At 41.1% G+C, this 20,686-nt stretch overlaps 1 protein-coding gene across 4 annotated transcripts in view; it reads left to right on the forward strand.

The window, feature by feature from the left end:
- Nucleotides 1–20,686, forward strand: part of pax5 (paired box 5) — a 68,659-nt gene that overhangs the window by 31,372 nt on the left and 16,601 nt on the right. For 2 of the 4 annotated variants that reach the window (XM_078164445.1, XM_078164447.1), the window contains exons 6-7: nt 6,109–6,293; nt 15,286–15,418. In XM_078164445.1, the coding sequence (XP_078020571.1) occupies nt 6,109–6,293; nt 15,286–15,418 (318 nt within the window). The remainder of the gene's footprint in view (nt 1–6,108; nt 6,294–15,285; nt 15,419–20,686) is intronic. The other 2 variants (XM_078164457.1, XM_033623063.2) reach the window with 1 other exon arrangement.

Consider the following 20,686-nt stretch of genomic DNA (forward strand, 5'->3'; position numbering starts at 1 on the left):
TAGGATTTAACCCGTCACGGCAATGAGTTTCTTTACCCATCCAAGGATACAATGAGACCAGCCGGATATCAAGCTACCCACCCACTACCACATCCACAACACACACACACACACACACACACACACACACACACACACACACACATATTCATACAGATGAATGGACATTATTGATTATCATAAGTAAAAGCTTTGTTCTTACTGCTTGATTACAGTAGGTTCTGTTGTGTCCTTCGTTCTCTGTCTGTCCTTTGTGAGTGCTCCTTCATGACAGACTTGGGTCAGTCTTTCAGTGTGTATTCAGGTGTGTGTATGTGTGTGTGTTTGTGTGTATGTGTGCGGCAGAGAGAAAGCAAAAAGCAATAAGCTGGCTGAAATGGTGCCATCAGAGCTACATGATTGATCAATTGAATTCCATCATGGGGACTGGCCGGTGGGATTAAATGGGTCGCCGTGGGTTACCAGGCTAAAGCATCATACCGGCTTTATCTCCCTCCTGATTGGTCTGTCACCAGAGACCTGGACCATACACTCACACTGCTCCCAGCATCTGTATATGAGTGTGTGTGTGTTTGTGACTATAGTCGAGAAAGAGAGATTATGATCAAGCAGTGTGTTTGTGGGAGAGTGGGTGAAAGAGGTTTTGTGTACTGAAAAGGTATAGCGAGGTTTTGTGAGTTATGCAGGACTGTGCGAGTGTGAGTGGTTTTTGTTAGCAGCTAGATACTGTCTCATGATCTGAGGTTTACTAGAAGTCTTCGAGGTGAACTGAAAAACACTTCTTGTGCCAACGACATCAACTCCAAGAGGCTTACACTCAATCTGGGAAAATATAGCTTGCAGCCAGTTTTAATGGTATTACGCAGCTGTGGAACCGCAGATTAGTGTGTGGTTTAATATGCTAATCGACAATTTAAAGGACAATTCTTGAGTCTTATTGGCATGTTGGTAATATTAACATTGCACACAGCATGGTATTTGCTAAGATGTGGGAACAATAGGTAAAGACTACTGCAGTGCTCAATTATTTTAGTAATTGGGTATTCTACCGATATAGCTATCGATTAATCCAACTGATCTTGCTCTCTTCTTGTCAAATACCGATCCTTGGTCAATGGCCCTCAGGGTCAGACACTCATGCACAGAGGCATGCTTTAGCAAAAGTATGAGATGAGTATGAGACTGGGTGATGGCATTTTTTGATGTTCCAAGTAACTACCATAGCATAAAAAGCAAGAAAGTCAGAGGTAAAACAAACTCAGTCAAACAAACTCCAGACTTTCACCCAGGAGCCCGCTGTTTGTTTCTCGTGTGAAACCAAAAGTCCCTTGGTTTATTTTGATAATAATGTGGCGTGCTAGCATGTGTGCAAATGACATATGTCATGTGACACATCACGTGACGTTATATTATGTTAGTAACAAGCATACTTATTATAAACCAAGCCATAATGTTTTTCTAAACCTAACCACCTGCTTTTGTTGCCTAAAAACTTAAAGCTTTCCTGTGAAAACAGAAGTTTATTTTGAAAAGACACAATGCATGTAACAAGCATGAATTGATATGCCATCCCTGAAAGTCCGAAACTGATGCAGTGGGGGTACTTTGCGCATCATATTTTGATGTAGGGCCACTGACAAGGCAACCATATTTGATGAGTTGGGAGTGAGAATGTGTTGATCGGTCAAGTAATCGGATAAGAAATACCTTTGTTTTATTAAAGGGCAAGAGTAAATATACAAAGGAGTGGAGATGACAGGTCTCTTAAATGAATAACAAATTGGTTTCCTTTAATTTTTTTTAAGCTCCAACTGCTACTTGCATCTGTAACCTGATATTTTGCTTTTTGGGGGGTATTTTCTGCATCTTTGTCAACAATCATAATAATGACATGAATTAGGCACAGGCTTTCACAAATTGACTGCAGCATTTTATTTTCTGAGGTTATGTCCCATTGTTAGTACCATTTTACTCAATTCAATCAATCAATCAATTTTATTTATAAAGCCCAATATCACAAATCACAATTTGCCTCAGAGGGCTTTACAGCATACGACATCCCTCTGTCCTGATGACCCTCGCAGCGGATAAGGAAAAACTCCCCCAAAAAACCCTTTAACGGGGAAAAAAATGGTAGAAACCTCAGGAAGAGCAACTGAGGAAGGATCCCTCTTCCAGGACGGACAGACGAGCAATAGATGTCGTACAGAACAGATCAGCATAATAAATTAACAGTAATCCGTATGACACAATGAGACAGAAAGAGAGAGAGACAGAGACAGAGAGAGATGCAGGACAGACGGTAATGACAGTAGCTTACAACAACATTAATGAAAGTAATAATATTATAATTAATAATAATATATTAATATCTGATAGTATACATGTGTGACAATAATCATGTGTGTATAATAACAATAGAAGTATGACTAATGATTACAGCAGCAGCAGGAGGCATCTGGCAGGACCATGGCAGCAGCACAACCACACACGTCACACTATCCAGGCACCGCTGCAATACGAGTTAACCTGACCAATAAAATGAAGCTAGAAAAAAAAAATCTTGCAGGATATTTGTGAAAGCTTAACTAGCTACCAAATTCATTTCCGTTGTTTTAAAGGCAAACACTGACGATTTTCAGCCAGCGCTGTGTCACTGGAATGTGGGCATTTTGTGCAGGTTAATGGTGCTTTGCTGCCTCCCATGCTACTTGCAGCTCGGGAGAGACAGCCTGAAGGGAGGCTGAGCATTGCTCATCTATATTTAATGTTACTGCTCACATTGCAACGACACAGAGCTGGCTGAAAACTGACATAATTGGTAGGGTTGTAACAATCAATTGATCCAGATATCAATATACTGATTTACTGATTAATAATCCAATATCATTGATGCAAAGTGAAAATGACGATCCATGTAATCCTCTTTAGTTTATGGCTTTATTTTACAATTCAGTGTCAAGGTCAAACAGCAGCAGGCAGATGATGACAAACAGCCAAGAGAAAGATGATGAGGATAAGGCTAATGCGAGAAGAAACATAAGGCAATAAAAAAATCTGTTATATAACTTGGAGCAAGGCCTCTCAGGGCTTTGTAAGTAATCAATAAAATCTTAAAATCAATTGTAAAAGCAACAGGTAACCAGAAAGCTAGGATTGGTGTGATGTGGTCAAGTTTTCTAGGCCGAGTCAAGATTCTGGCAGCAGAGTTTTGAATGAGCTGGAAGCATGACATTTTTTTTCTGATGCCAGAGAGCAAGGAATTGCAATAATCTAAACAAATGGTTATGAATGCATGGATAATAGTTTCCAGATGTTTGTTGCAAAGGAATGATCAGATTCTCAAGATATTTCTGAGATGGTGGAAGCTGGATTGAACTACTGAATTTACATGTTTGTCTAAACAGAGGGTTTGATCAAAAATGACACCAAGATTTCTGCAATGTGAAGTTATTGAGTGGGACAGAGAACCAAGACTGTGAAGTTTTGTGACATCCACTTATGAATGTCATGAAGGCAACTTAGCAGGTTTGTCATGCTTTGATAGTTATTTGTTGGCTCACAGCTTAAATAGATCTGAGTATCATCTACATAAATTCAGTTTAAAGATTTGATTTGTGACATGCAGCAGAGGGCCACAGGCTGGAGTCGAACCCGGGCAGCTGCGGCAACAGCCTTGTACATGGGGCGCCTGCTCTACCACTAAGCACCGACGCCCCATAAATTCAGTTTAAAGTAAACTTTATTGCGCTTAAGTGGTAACAGTTATTTACATTATTTATGTGTGTTTTTCTTTTTTATCTTTTGTGGCCAAAGGCAAAAAAGAAAGGGGTGGTAGTTAGTTCAGTAATTGATTGTGTTAAATTGGCATATAATATCATCTCATATCAATTGCAGGCTCCTGAATCACATCTAATCTGAATCATATTGTGGCAGGCTACATGATATTGGCAAATACTGTATCATTGGCCAAAGAACCGATATATTACATCATGATTAAACTAGTGATTTACACCCCTAATAATAAGCCATTTATGTTAAATGCTAATGTTAATGTTACCTTGTGTTGGGTCTGCCCTGTGGACTGGATGCATAGACTATATGCTTGTTGAAATGCTGAACCATTGACTTTAAGCTGTTGTGGTAGGCTAGTTTGATTTTACAAGAGATACACTGGACAGGATTTTTGTAGGTTAATTGGTGACTCTAAATTGCCCATAGGTGTAAAGGTGAGTGTGAATGGTTGTGTTAGCTCTGTGATAGTCTGGCATCCTGTCCTGGGTGTACCCTGCCGCTCGCCCAGTGTCAGCTGGGATAGGCTCCAGCTCCCTCACAACCCTCAAGAGGATAAGCGTGTTATGGATGGATGGACTCCATAGGGAGTTGCATAAAATCTATTGCCTAACACTACACTTATGAAAATTAAAAAAAATTGGGGGGTTAGAGAGAAGAGAGGTCACTAGACGATCTTTCTGGTTCTGCTGTGATTTTGGTCTTCTATTTTTAAAACTGTCCATCGTGTCCAATGGCTTATTTGGTGGAATACTTCTTTAAGGGTAGGGAAAGCATAAGACCCTGTTCACACCTGGTATTAACATTGATTTTGATTGAATCACAGGTAGGCAGGTCTTAGGACAGGTATGAATGCACCCAATGCGTACTGACTGGGTCTTGAGATCTGATTGCTAAGACCACATTCGAAGGTAGTCTGGGCTGCATTTGACCACATTCTTTCAGACACTAATGTGTCCTGGGCCACAGGGAAGGACCGCCTACTCACCTGACATGCTCTTTGTAGGCAAAAAAAAAAAAACATACTCATTCACACGCCAACAGCTTGTCTTAATATTTCAGACCATAGAGATATATTATGAGTTCATTAAACATCTTGGGTTAAGAAAAAAAAATCACATATTGTTTTGATTTTGCCCACATGCCAAGGTCTTTGCAAATTTCTTTTTCTCTTTTAATTTCTGGCAGACTAGGCACAGGAAGTGCCTGTTAAAGCTGCCAGTTAAAAACAACAACGTGTTTGGTCTTTGCAGATGGAAATGATGTATTGGCACATAGAGCAGGAGAGTGAGATCAGATCACAAGTGGTCACTCAAGACACATGTGGAGACGCATTCTAATTCCAGGTGTAAACAAGACCCAACTTGTAATAATCTGAAATTATCCTTTAATGTTGAATGTGGTAAAATGCCCTAAAACCTGCGCTCACTTTCTTTCTTTCTGTCTTTTTACATCACTCTTTGGTTTTTCTTTGGATCACAGTCTGGCGCAAATGGATCTGTATTCTTTGTCCAAATGGAAAAAAATATATATTTGAAGCCCCTTCCCCCTCTCCACCTGTCTGTCATATCACTCCCCCTGCCACTGGACACACACACACACACACACACACACACACACACACACATACACACACAGTGACCCCCAGGACTAAAATAGGCTCTCAAGAGCGGTTTGGAGCAATGAATTGGCTCTATAGCGGGGGATTTTCACCCTCATCCCCTTTTTCTCTTTATCTTTTTCTCTGGTTCTCTCTTTTCTAATCATTTGTGGGCTGCGACTCTTCAGAGTTCTTATAATTGTCTCGTTCAGTCCCTCAGCCTTGCAATAACTGCAGGATACGAGAGCTCACAGTCTAATACTGATACCACAGCAATATATATTTGTGTGTCTCTGTGTGTGTATGGGTGATACGACAAGAGGAACAGAGAAGTGTGTATATGTGAGAGGCGAGAGTGTACTTTTGAGAGATCAAGAATGAGAGACAGCGTATGCTTGGTAATGGATTGCATTTGTATAGCGTTTTCTCTGAGTCTCCACAATCTATGAAGTCACTCAGTCCTAAATCAGCTCACTGCGGTTTATTTGAGTCCATACTTTGCTCAAACTTCTCTCTCCTCCTCTCCCTCAGTGATTTATTTTCATCAACCCACGCCTCCCTTTATTCCTCTATCATCGTCTGAATCATCTGTCTGGTTTCTCCCTCTGTTAAACACACCAGACTCACAAACCTTTCACTCTCTTATTCTTCCATTAAATGTCCTCCATTTACAACCCTTCTGACCTCACTTCCTTCTCCTGTCGTTCTCTGTGTAGGTTTGCAGGAGTCACCACTGGCCAACGGGCACGGCCACAGTGGGCGGGACTTCCTCAGGAAGCAGATGAGAGGGGAGCTGTTCTCGCCACAGCAGATCGAGGTATTGGACCGCCTGTTTGACAGACAGCAACCCTGTCCAATCCAATCCAGCTCTGACCTCTATGTGAGCCCTGACTCTGGCAAGGTAAGGGCGTGGCACCATGCAGGCTCTGGGCTGAGGCTGAGTTTGGGAATAGTTTGAAGGTCAAAAAAACTTTAGGGTGCTCTAATGAACGATTAATGCAGGAGAAAACCTTCCATTAAAAACAGATGAAGGAGCCTGACAGAGGCAGAGGTGAGGTGAAGGGGTGGCCAGTGATGGCTGTGGCCACTATAGACTAAAAGCTGGCCACTGAATTTAGTAGTGTACACCTTCAGGGTCACTCATTCCTTTTTCTTGTGTGGAACCACTCCTACATTGCCACGGCACCACCGCAGATGCTGTTTAGCTGTGCACCCATCCAGTTTGCTTTTCCATCCCAAACCCCCTATTTTGGGTTTGATAAGTAAAAAAGCTGATTTCACATGCTTACGTCGCTAACGTTGCCAATACTTTTATAGTGATTTTATTCCCAAGTTATTGTCATTTGTTTGTGGCAGGTAAATTTTCAGTTTATTCATGATACCTATCGGCGAGGGGGAAGAACAGTCCTACACCAGCCTGAAACTTCTGGGAAAGCGCAGTTTTTCACCTCACATAACAGATACTATTACATTTACCATAGATGTGTTTGATTAAACTCACCATAATATTAGCAACATACAGCTATTAATACTATGATGTAATAGACTAGCATATTTTATGAATTCCATGCACCTTTCGAGACAATATAGCAGCGCTGATGTTACTAAGTGCCATTACCCTATGTTTTGACAATGTGCTACAACATTATCACGGAAGAATTTGCAACCTCACGAACAGCAGGTCCTTGAAAGTTTGGATAAAGCGTTGGATCCTTTTTGTTTAACTAGAAACAGCCTCAAAATTGCCATTACCAAACACTCCAAACTCCATTTAAGTAAACAGTAGTTTTAATTTGTGTAAAATCAACTTATTTTCACATCTAACTGGGTGAATTAGGGTTTTATTTCAACCAAACCAGAGTTGCTCATTGTTGAAACACTGGAATGGCAGACCAAGATGGTTTCTGTGATTTTTTTTTTCTGTTGTCTTTGAATAAGTGTGTTTTACAATGATAATATTATTGTTTATTTAAATGGAGTCTGGTGTGTTTGACGATATCCATTTTGGGGCTGTTTCTGGACAAACAAAAAGGGGCTTATTCTTCATAAAAAAGCTTTATCTTTGTAGGGTCCTTTCAATAATGTTGTCAGACACTTGTCATAACAATCTTAGCCTGTCAGTGGCAAAAACAAGCACTTTTAATGGATGTAAATTTACCGTGCAAAGTCTTTACACTACAGCCTTGCTGTTGCTTTCGTTCAATACTGGACCAGTTTCAAAGAAATATTGTGCCCATTAGTACTTCAGACACAAAACATTGGAAAACAGGGTTCAGGTTGAAAAATACCCTTAAATTCTGGATTTTCAAGTTTATTTGACATGCAGAAAGTCACGCAACCTGCCTGGTAGCAATGCTTTGTTTTCCCCCTCGGCGTAAAGGATGTGATTTCTTGTGGCTGTTCCTATATTGTAAATACTAGCTGCATCCATGGTGTACCAACAAATCTGGTACAAATATGTTGTGTATGTTTAATTTTTATTGACCTGTGGCCTCAAGGTTATTGGGAAACGTAAATTAATTAAGACAACTAACAGATAAACAACCAGTCTTGACAAACTTTAGTTCTTTGTGCCATATCTTTGATCTTTGGTGCCAGATGAAATGCTTGTCTCTGCTTTTAGCTAACAGCCTGTCCTGCCTGCTATGCCTTGCCATGCCATGTCAATCCTGAAGAAATGCAGTCAGATTGCATAATAAAAATCTAATTTACATATGCCTAATTATATTTCTGAAACTATGCAAAATCATTGCATTCATCCTGATAGATTTTTTCTTCTGCTTCCTTAATGTTCTTTTTTTTTTTTTTTGATCTGCAAATGTCAGCATCAAGTCGTGTTTCTCTGTCAGTCTGACAGACCGCTGTGAGCTTCTGTGGTCTGATAGACATTGTGATGGCTGCACTGAGACCCAGTCAGGCCTATTGATGTTCCTATAATCCACATACACTGCAGGGGTTAATGAGCATATTGACCCAGCTCTCATTATGACCTCACTTCCTACTGCTCAGGGATGGCAAAGAAGCCGTCTGCACGCATCTTGGGAATGTGCTGCATATGTGTGTGTTGTTTGCCTGTGAGAGAAAAACACAAGCGAGAAAGGGTTTGTCTTTGTGTCTTAATGTTGCATCTAAATTGACCTCCCGCCCTTTCCCCGCAGTAAGATAATGTAAATCTGAGTGAAATAGACAGGTGTAAGTAGAACGCCGAATAACAAAATGACAACAAGCTAGCATTTGTATTCTCTCTTCCTTTTCTCAGATGTCCTCTAATCTGCAGCCCTCCGGTCATTATTACAGGAATATTTTGCCAATGTCTCAAAATGACACTTTTGTTTCCACAACCTTTAAAGACATCCCTACTTCAGGTTTATTTATTCAGTCAAAGTCAAGGGCAAGAGGACAAACACACTCTAAAGGAGTAGAAGTATATGGAGTCACATATAGGCTACAGCCTTAGACCTTGAGGGCAGAGTTTTGCTTTTTAGCCCATTCATTTCCCTCTGACCAACATGGGGCGTTGAGTGGCACAGGGCGAGAGGTCGACAGGGATTGGCTCTAGTAGCTCTATAGACTACGACTCAAGACTATAATACCCATGATTCATAGGTCAGTGTCCTCTCTGAGCCCGGTCAAGCCACTGGGTCGGGGATGGGGGCTTTAAAGTGGGGGTCGCCCTGGGGTCAAACTGGCTTTGGGATGCTGCATTGTGATTACAAAGAGGTGCACACACACGCACACATACACTTTCTCTCTACCTCCACTTCCTTCTCTCATCCTGTCTAGTCGACCACCCCCCTTTTTTCAAGCCTGCATTCCCAGAGGGAATGATTGACAGTCATACCCTTAACACTGACACACTGACAGCTACAGCTCAGCCTCTGTGGTATGTGGGCTGAGGTGTGTGTGTGTGTGTGTGTGTGTGAGACAGTGCTGGTGAGGTTATGGTCAAGGAGGGTCACGCTGTGTTCTGACTGACATTCCTTAAAGATGCCACTTGGCCCTGCTGTCGCTGGTGGTGCTGCTGCAGGGTGTGAGGGTGCCTTTGACGTGAGTGTTAGTGTATTTGTGTGTATGTGTGTGTATTTGTGAGAAGAAAAAGAAAAGGATGGAGCACAAGCAGGCAGGAGAGTAACAGAGGTGCAAGTGGCTCAATTTCAGGTACCAACAGTATATTATAATGGTATACTAATATACTGTAATTTCAGCGGTTATTTCAACCCCCTCATTATCTTTTCGCTTTCTTGCACTGAAACACGAGCCTCATTCATTATTTCTTCCCCCGTCATCCCACTTGAATAGATAAAAAATAAAATTGCTCACGTTCCTCACAAGCAAATCTTATTTTATCTGTCGCCAATAGTTAACTCTTCTATCCTGTTTGTCTCAGACCTTTTTCTTTATCTTTCTTCCCTAACAAGCCATCCTTTTATCTCATCTCCCTCTCCGCCTCTTGTTCCCCCTCTCTCCCTGTAGTCTATTAAGCCCCACTATTAATTTGTGTGTGCGTGCTTGTATGTGTGTCTGCATGTGTGCCTGTCAGAGAGAGTTCATTTGAATTTCCCTTCAATCACTTCCTATTACCCAGGTGATAAATCAGCAGGGCTGATGGAGCCCCCACCCATCCATGCTGCCCTGGGTCCAAATGCCCACCCCAGCACCAACCAGTGTGCCTGCACTGGGACAGACAAAGAAAAAGAGAAAGTAAATGTCATTCTCGCCATTCAAAAAGCTTAAAAAGAAGCAGAGAGGTCAACAGTAATCTCCCCTAAAGGATGGCAACCCAATTGTCAAAAGAAAAGTTGGCATTGTATGTTTCTTCAGAGTACCGAAACACTGCATTTGCACGTAGTGGATATGTTGACGTTGTTGTTAATGTTTGCTAAGGTTTTGGCAGTGGTGTAGTGGAGGGTATACACAGGTATACAGGGTATATCCACCTCTTTTCTGCCAGTTTACAGTATACCCACCTATCAGCCAAAAAGCTGTTGAAATTTATAGCAGAATATACCCACTTTCTCCTCAGAAACCTATCCATCCACTTAGTAATACACCCGCTTCAATAGCTACCACTACATCACTTGGTTTAGGCACAAAACCCCCTGGTTATGGTTAGTAAAAGAACACGTTTTGCCTTAAAATACCTAGTTTTAGTGCCACAATCCCCACTGAAAAAACAGCCATGGGTCGCTAAAAAACACCCACATTTGGTAGCTAAAAAGCTGCAGGAAACACCGCTTTTACGGCTCTTAATAAAGGCACACAACAGCAAAGGCATTGCACATCAATACAACAATATTTCATCAGAAACAATTAAATCAGTAAATCCAGGTTGATAAATCATTCATGGATTAGAAATGTTAGCCCAATTTGTCGTTCAAAATGTATAAACTTTTATAGCCTCTCCCCAGAGTTGAGGTCTATCTGGCTCGTCAGGAAATGAATATCCTCCCCACTGCTGCCACGCTCAGTTTGAGGGCAGATGAATTCCTTCCCCACAATCCCTGTCTCAGTTTGTGGGCCTCTGAGGGAATTGTATTTGTTTATAGTCAAGCCTTTTTTCCATCAGGAGTACACAAGACAATGTGGCGCAAGAGAGAGAGATAGAGAGAAAGAGGGAGGGAGAGAGAGAGAGAGAGAGATGGAGAAATCGGGAGCTATTTGGGGAATGGAGGAAAAGGGAAATACTATTATGCAAATGGTTCAAGCCAACAGGGCCAGGCTGTGTGTGTGTGTGTGTGTGTGTGTGTGTGTGTGTGTGTGTCAGAGGGCCGATTAGGGCTCATCTGTTATTGATGTGAAATTTGGACCCAACCATTACCTTCCCAGATCTGAGTCAGTGGACCAACCTGCTGTGTGTAAGTGAGTGAGTGGATGAGAGAGAGAGGAAACAACAGTGGTAGCCACATGCTGTAATGTTGAAGGAGTAGTCAAATATGTTGTCATTTTCCATCATTAGGATGTGACTTGTTAGTTTAGCACCTTTTTTGTTGTTAAAGTGGAAATAGGCAAATGTTTTAACTTATCATTATGAAGTAAAGGCTCGGCACAAAGGAGGTGCATCAACCATTGTCAAACCAAAACAGGAAGAGGATAGCGCTTTTGTTTTCCCTGATAGCTATCGGCAGCTATCCCCAGTTCCTAAAGAGTATTAACGTAGGTTCCTAGCAGTTACTATCCCCAGTAGCAGAAATGGCGGATGATGGAACAGCCAAAGTAATTGTGGAAAATGATGTAGTTGCAAGGCTCTGAGGAAAACAGAAAGCGATCTGGTTGTCTTTGAGACAGCTGCGCCAACAGTAACACCATTTGGAAATGCTGAGGGAAAAAAGTTGTAAAGTTGTCTGTTGTTGTATTGTACATCTTGGAACCAAACGTTGCCTAGCGTACTTTGTTCAACACAGCAGGTATTTTTTACAGTTTGTTTTTTATACTGTTCATATTGTTTATGGATTTTATGCTTTGGTGTCTGAAATGAAAATCTACAAATGATGCAGATCATCCATTCCTGGCCTCTGTGCAGAACTGAAATCAAACAACAGTAGCTAATCTATAGGTATATATTGGCTGAAATGAAATATAATATTAATAACTATGCTTTCATTAGTATACAGTCACCTGAAACTAGGAATTGTTGTGTTTTTGTTCCCATAGAATGAGCTGTCAGCATATCTGCATATTAACCGCGTCTTCATCCATGGAGTCCACCATGTTGTTTCTATGGTAGCCCAGAACGGTCAAACCAAACACTGGCTCTTGATAGGGCCATTATGGTTTTCACATTGGCCACCTTAGTTCTCCTACATGGGAGAAGTTTCAGTTGATTGCAGTTTGCAACCTCACCACTAGATGCCACTAAATCCTTCACACAAGACCTTTAATAAATATGACAGATGGGGCAAGTGAAGGTTTATAAACGCCAAAACACTGCACAGTATTTAACAAGGAGTTTACAACAGTGGAATTTTCCCAGTATTCATGACATAAAGAGTACAATTATGCTGATAAGGTTACAAAGTAATCCAACAGCATTTGTGCACTTTCTTGCAACTTTACAGACTGATGTCTCAAACCTCAACTTTTATACCACACAGCTGCATTTTTAGCTCTCTTGCTTTCTTTGTTTCTTTCCAAATTATTTTCTCTCCTCCATTAATTTATTCAACAGCTCCAATCTGTCCTCATGTCTTGCATGACCCCGTTTCTCTCAGTCAGCTCTATACTATCTCGGCCCTCCTTTATAACTGGAAACTACATTCTCTCACTCCTTCTGACTTCCTGCCCCAGGTCCAGCTCCCCCTGCCACCTTTTCTTGTAACCCTCTATCCTGCCCTGTAAAACTCCCCCCACCACCTCTGCTACCACCACCTCCACCACCCCTCAAACCCCAGCCCCTCCACAGCTGCGTCCCTCCTCTTTGATGAGGGCTGATGGCGCTGTATGAGTGGTGGAATTGACAACATTTACGGGGCCGAATGAGAATGATCCATCTTCCTTAGCGGGCCTGTCACCCCACTGGCCAAACTTCATCATGGCCAATTACCACGGCAGACCCCTTCTTCTCTGCCGCTGCTGCTGCCTGGCCCCCATCTACATGGATACATGGACACATTAGACACCATTATAATAAGACAGAGAGCGGCCAAGAGGGGGAAGAGGGGTGTGGGGATAGCATGTATGATTGGGTGAAAAAAAAAAACTACAGGTGTGATGTGTGAGGGGGGAGAGAGGGGCGTTGAAAAAGAAAAGACGGCTTAAAAATGTGTCTGAAGTGTAAAGAGAGAGAGAGAAAGATGTGTGTGTAGTGTAGTGGGTAAGCTCTTATTTGGCAGGTCACAGTCCAGTGGTTGTGTTGTGTGTTGACGAGCACAGGGGTGTTTAAGAGGTCAGTGAGCACAAACACACGCCTACACTTACACCTCCACACACACATACACACACAGATGCAGAGGTATTAAAAGGGTCAGTGCAAAACTCTCACCTCATCACCTAAAGGAAATTCTGATTGCTGTCATTAGTGTACACACATGCACACGCACACGCACACACACACACATAGAAAAAAAGGAGGGGGTCTGCACAAAGTAAGTTGTAGCATTTCAGAAGTACACTACATTTATTTTGTAATGACTTAACTTAAAGAAAAGTAAACTGACTATGTTGTCACTGTCTACAAACCTTTAATCTAAACTGGAAAAAACAACTGGAATGGACTAAGTGATTTACAATTTGCACCTCTGGTGTGAACATCCCACTTTTGTTTTACATTAGCAGCTGTTTAGCTGTGGCTTACTTTATTTTATTAATCATGGTTTATTTGATATGGACAGATACAGCATAGACAAACTGAAAACAGCTATCCGATGCAAGCGTCATAGTTTTTATAGCTGATGCTAGTTTGCCAAGCTTGTTCCCATTCCCAACTAGTTTTCAGCCTTACTTTTGCCTCTTTGTAACTACATCTGTGCGCAAATTGAGAGGATTAAGTCTTTGCATTTGACTGCTTTCTTCTGTTGTTCTGTATACACAGATATACAAGTGTGGAAGACCACATAAATATACATAGCCTACAGTCAGCAAGCAGGTCGCTTCATAAGCGTAGCAGCCCCGAAAATCTGTTGTTAATCTATATAGAGTTGGTCAACAGTGTCAGTACAATCACTCTAAATCATCACACACACACGCACAGATCTGGCAGAGAGATGAGGATGGATGGTTCATGGCTTGGTGTTAGGGTCAGACACAGGTGAATAGACAGTTTCTATTATCCATCTATCTGTCTGCATTTAGAGAGTGTGTGAGAGAATTCTTTGTCCAGTTGTTATAGAGGCCACTTCAAATTCAGTCTGCACAGTCTCTGTTAATCCAAAAGTCATGACTGATATTGTAGTGAATACATATTATACATTTATGTTGCATAAACAGACTGTAAAATCTTCAGCCTTTTTTTTTTTCATATTTTCAAATTTGTGGCACACGAGTAGGCACATGTAAAATTAGAAGACGTTTGATTTGGTATCTGGGGTAAGGAAATAAACAATGAACTTCTTTTAGGTTGTTATTTTAATCACAAATAATATCATTCTCCAGATGACAAACCAAAATGATAATCATAAGGTAAAATAAACCAAACATACTGTAAATATTAACAAAATACTCACTCAAAAATCATTCTCACATGTATGTTACTGTAATATTGTGACCTCTTTCTTGCTGATACTTTTTAACCTTTTTAACAGAGAAAAACCGTACACCTAGACAACAATAAGATATTGCTTTGTCACCTCAGTCTCCTTTTCTCTATATGTTTTTAGCTCCTGTAGAATGTGTGTGTGTGTGTTAAGTGCACTGAGAGAGACTGTAGGTACGTGTGTTGAGATGATCACAGTTCTTATTGTTGTTGGTATCTGGGGAGACAAGAGGCTTTGTGTTAGCCATGGTCTATGTGATGCCACTGTGTGTGTGTAAGATGTGTATTGTGTGTGTGTGTGCGTTAGAGAGAGAAAGAGAGAGAGAGAGATGAAGAGGAAGAGCGAGATGATCCTGTGGTTATAGACTGTTGGACTTGGTTGTACAGTAAATCCCTGTCTTTGTAAACAGATCAATAAACTCTCAACTGTAGGTGTGTTTGTGTGTTTGTGTGTTTGTGTGTGCGTGCGTGCGTACATGCGTACGTGTGTGTGTGTGTGTGTGTGTGTGCGTGTGTGTTCATACTAAAGCTTCTTTGCTATGAGGAAGGGGCAGGATGTTGGAAATGTAGCAGGATAGAACAAACAGATTGATCACAGCTGTGAGCAACATCCAGCACTATAGTATATTCACGTTGTATCAGAAAACGTCATGATTTGTTCTTTCTGTTCTGCTCTTTTCTCTCTCCACTTCCTGTCTCTGCTCAGACGTCAGATTATTCGGCCATGGCCTCGCTAGCTGGTGGGCTGGACGAGATGAAGAACAGTTTGGCCAATCCTGGTACAGGGGCGGAGTTAGGAGCCAGCGTGTCAGGTCCACAGTCCTATTCACTCGTTCCAGGTAAGAAAGACATCCAGCTAATAACTGCACTGCTGCTGTGAATGTGAGTTTTTGTTCCCTGACTAAAAAGATGTACACACACTAATTCGATTTACACTGTTTCGACATCATCAGGTAACCTGATGTAGCTGAACTAAATTTTTTTGGAAGCTATTCAGTGTACATGCAGCTTTTTCTTTTTATTGTTTTTGCCTTTTTGGTAATGAATCTGAATGTGTATACACTGCTTTGTATTCAATCCAATTTAACAGTTCTAGGGTGCATTTTGTGTTTCATCTGCGGGGCATAGTCATAGTTCGATCTATGGTAAGAGGCCCAAAAATTTTGCAAATTAATGATTACATTTCTGCAAACCACAAATAACAATCATTTATACATTTCATATGTATCACATCAATGTTTCTAAAGTAGCTGGTATATGAGCTGACTTTATCACTGGGAGGTGGAGGGGACGTTGGGTGGCGTGCCATCTAGGCAAGACGCCTGCTAAGCTACAGACCGAGAGACCAAAAAACAACAAAACTGGTTCTGATTTAACGAGTCATTGCTGTTTTGTTTTGTTTTTTGACGAGTATTCACACACTAAACATGGGTGTTTTTAGTGACTTGCTGCTGTTTTTCCAGCAGGGATAGTGCCACGAAAATTAGTTTTTGTCTTTTTTTTAACAGACAATGTGGTTGTTCCAGCAGGGATTGTGTCCCCAAAACTTCGTATTTTAAGCCAATACATTACTTTTGATAATCAAATGGTTTTATTGCCTAAACCTAACCACATGTTAACCTCTGTGTTGTTGAAACATAAAGTTTTAACATATCCACTACATCACTGGTTCCCAACCTGGGGGTCCTGATATCTTAGCATTTCATGCCTTTCTGTGAAGAAAACTAAATGAAAGTGTTATCTTTGAAGTTACATTATAATTTGAGATATACGCTTAAAAAAATCTCACAGCCTAAGAGTCCAATGAAGACTTCAACACAACCTATATTCACAGAGCCTTCACTCGCTGCTAGACAGCCTCGTCCTGTAAGAACCAAAGAGCTAATTAAACAATGGCTAAGTGCCAGAGTGAAGAAAACACAGAGTTTGTCAATAAAGGACTGTATGATTGTTAAAAAATACAAATAAAATACATACTTCAGACAGAGCACTGTGTAAGAATTTGCTAAAAATATCAGGAAACTCATCTCTGATTCAACATTCAAACCAAATAATCTGATCAAAATTCATCCAAATCGTTCATTTTGCAAACTTCCTGCAGTTATTGCTTTCACTGTTTGGATTAGTTGTACAGTTTATTAGTTGTTCTATACTGTTATTGTTATGCATTGAATGAAATATGAAGCATCCATAAAATATGTTTTTTAAGTCAGGGGTTGTCACTCAATGATAGAAAAAAGGATCCTTTAAGGAAAAAGGTTGGGAACCACTGCGTTACACAATAACATAGAGATGTAACGTGTCTGTGGTTTGCAGATGCAGATATATTCTATATATATAAAGTTTGTCACTCTGGCTGTGTAATGACAACTACTTCCATATCACTACATGCAAGAGAAATTACTCATAAATCAACTGAAAAATCAAGCCTACAGTGTGCAGGGCTGGCTTTAGTGTTACATAAAAAAATACAGTGATTCACATTCCAAACACACGAAGCCAAATGCCTTTCAAGTCTACCTCAGCAGCTACATGGACTCTAAGTGATTGAACCTGTTTAAAGAGATCAGTGCTGTGGATCTCAGGAGGGGTGAGAAACCCAGAGGAAAGGAGGAAAAGAGGTGGAAGGAAAGAGGAGAAAAGTGAGAGCCCCGTCTCTTCCTGTGCCTCCATTTAGGGGCACTGGGAAAGCCAGTAGTTAATTAAGAGCAGACCAGGGAGCACTTGGACAAGGCTTCGACGTTCCCATCTATAATGAGGGGAATCATAGAGCTGGGAATTTGGGATATCTGGGAATGGGCTCTTTTTTTGCCCTTTTAAACCACTGAGGAATATTACCTGCTCAAGTCGAGAGAGAGACAGAGAGACAGAGAAAAAGAGAGAGAGATAAAATTTCCATTTCTGCTTATGCATGCAAACACACACATTCATATTCACACACACACACACACACACACACACACACATACACGCACACCTTCTTAATATTATGCATGCATTTCCTTGCCTGTCTCTTCCCTCAGAATAGAGCTCCCTCTAGGGGATCAGACGTCTGTGTGTTTGACGCAATGTTATTGCACCCTTGACGTGTTGATACTCTGGACACACACTGTAGAGCAACATTTACACATTCAATCTTCCTTTCTGAGGCCTTTCCAAATCTGTAGGGCATTTTACCCTGAACTCCACCTAGTCTACTTGAGTGCAAAGGGACACACTGTACACACTCGATTCCCTCCAGGTTTGACATATGTTGCTCTGATGGCTGTTTGATGTGGAAGAGTCAGATAGGGAGACAGGAAAAGAGTAAGGGAGGCAGAGGATTTGTGTTCATGTAGCTGCAAGTGAGCACGGAGGAGACTTGTACTTGTTCGTTGACCTCTACGGCAAAGCTGTGGAGAACAGATACATCAACACAACTGGCATGCATATGCACAAATACAGTGCGTGCACAGACAAAGAAACACAAACACACACACACACACACACACACACACACACACACACACCTCAGAGGATCTGGCCCTGTCTGCCCCCTCTAAGTTGGGCTGTAGAGAGTCCATCTCTCCTCTCTTCCACCCTCTCCTCCCTCTCCTCCTTGCCCTGTGCACTGACCCTGAGCGGATGAGTAGCCCGTCTGCACTAATGCCTCGCTGTCGCGTCAAACACCGAGAAAAACTTTACTACACTGAGACAGGAGAGAGGAGGTGGAGAGGGACAGAGGAGGCTGGAGTAGAGAGGGGGATTTGTGAGAGGGAAACACAAGTAGGGAGGGAGGTGAGGAGGCAAATATTAAGTGAAGAGGACAGAAATATGAGCAGATGAGATGTCGAAGTCTCGGTTGATTAGTAACAACATGTTTTCTTTGCTTACTTCTCTTCCTCTTATTATTTTCATTCCTACTTCCGTTTCTGTGCTCCTTGATTTTTATTATTTTCCAGTAAAGCCTGAGGTTGACCAAAATTGATATTTCAGAATTTAAAAAAACTGACACAATGAATCTGCCATGTCATTTTTTAAAAACATAACATAAACAAACATTTTTGACGGGGATCCCGTAATTGTGATTTTTAGCTATGCAATAGAAATGGCTCATAAGACGGCAATGTTGGTTTGTTGTTCCACTACTTTAGTCCAGACTGCAATAGAGAGATGTAGTCTCTCTCCTTCCAGTGTCCCCATGGGCCCCTTAGTCCAGAAAAAGATATGTCTCTCAATGGTGAGAGAAAAGTAATCTTTTGATCCCATTTGAATTGTGTCATAAATTACAAATATGTTTGTCAATTTAATTTTGCAAGTCAAGAAAGTCACAGTGTGTCAAGGATCTGTCATAGTATCATTTAGTTTTGTGTGAAACTGCTTAGTTAAGTACATATACGTCACTGATACCAGCTAGCTAGCTAGGCAACTTAGCTATGATTCAAATTAAAAAGACATTGTATGTGTAATTAATAACATAATTCATCAGATCAAGAAGCTCTCACTAGAAACTACTGTACATATTTTTTCCGAAATAAGGTCCCATGGTGGTCCACCAGAAGGGGAGTGACTTTGCTTTTCTACATCTCAATTTTGTAAGGACATCCATGGTCCCCTGAGGATGTATCCTTGTGACTTGTGATCCTCTGAACTTTCCTCTAGTGCCACCATGAGGTTAATATTTCTGGTTTTGAGTATATCTCTTGACCACATTTGAATGGTTATTTCCTTTTATGATGACTTGTTGATGACTCTTTATCTTCTACCATCGTCACTTAATACTTGTGTTAATACCTGCAAAACTAATGACAGTCCTATCAGCCTCAGCTTGTGTTAAGTGCAAATTTGCAAATAGTAGCAGGCTACCACCTTACACTAAGATTGTAAACATGGTAAATATTGTACCTGCTTCACATTAGCGTTTTTAGCATTATCGTTGTGAGCATGCTGACATTAGCATTTAGTGTAAAGCACTAATGTTGCTATAGAGTACATCAGGGAAACAAATGTGCGTCTAAAAGTTTATGATACAGCAAGATAATCTTCACAAATTAACACCTCTTTTATGATTTTTTTAAAGTGAGATTGCAAACACCAGAAGTAAAAAGCTAACGTTAGGCTTTAAGCGTGACTTCCTTACCACAGTGAGGCTGTAAAGTCATGGTTGGCATGATGAAATTCTGTGGATCTCATTGAGCTACTGGTTAGTACTCGCCATTTTTGTAGACACTTACAGGTGCCAAAAATTCACGAGTGGGGTCTTTACTGCCTTGTTTTAGGTTGTACAAAATGTGGAAGTCTCTTAAGCTCTTGTTAACCACAAACCTTATTTCAGGCATCTAATCAAACCCCATTAAAACAAACAAACAAACAAACATCCAAAAAAACATTGACCTCGAGACGAGGGAATCAGGAGTGAAAAAATGCTCACTCATTTCCAGATTTTAGGACTCATTCCTGCACCACTCTGTAGTCCCACAGAGCTGCTAGCATGGCTGACCTGGGATCAAGATTTACTCTGAATAGGAAATTTTAAAACTGAAAAATAAATGCATAGGCAATTCTGTTTCTTAATTATCTTAATTACTACAGTTTTTCTTCAGTTTTCTGCTAATATGTATGCCAGTGTCGATATATTTGTCATAAACTAATATTGGCTGATACATAAGCACAGCCAATTTCTAGGTCTACTTCTATTCCCCTGTAATAGAAAGTAACTAAATGCATTGACTCCACCACTGTACCACTCTTCCTCTTTGTCCTCCCTGCTGTCTCTGTTTTGTCTCTCCCCATCTTTCCCTTCTCCCTGTCTTTTATGATCTCCTCTCTATTTCCCATCTCTTCCTCCTCCTGCTCCTCCTCTCAGTTAGTTAGTGGTGGTTAAGTGGAGGGGAAGTGAATGGGATTGATGGTGTTAGCATCTGAGCTGTTTATGATGATGATAAATGTGTGTGTGCAGGGGGGGTAGGAGGAGGGTGTCGATGCATGTGTGTGTGTGTATGTGTGATGATGATGAATGGAGGGCTCCCTCTCCACGCACTCCCAATGTCTACTGCGTGCAAACATAGAGAAATGATTTGGGCCGACACACTGTCATGTAGTCTAATGCAGTTATATATCCTATCCAC

The sequence above is a fragment of the Epinephelus lanceolatus genome, chromosome 3, assembly GCF_041903045.1.
Source record: "Epinephelus lanceolatus isolate andai-2023 chromosome 3, ASM4190304v1, whole genome shotgun sequence".
Classification (NCBI taxonomy): domain Eukaryota; kingdom Metazoa; phylum Chordata; class Actinopteri; order Perciformes; family Serranidae; genus Epinephelus; species Epinephelus lanceolatus.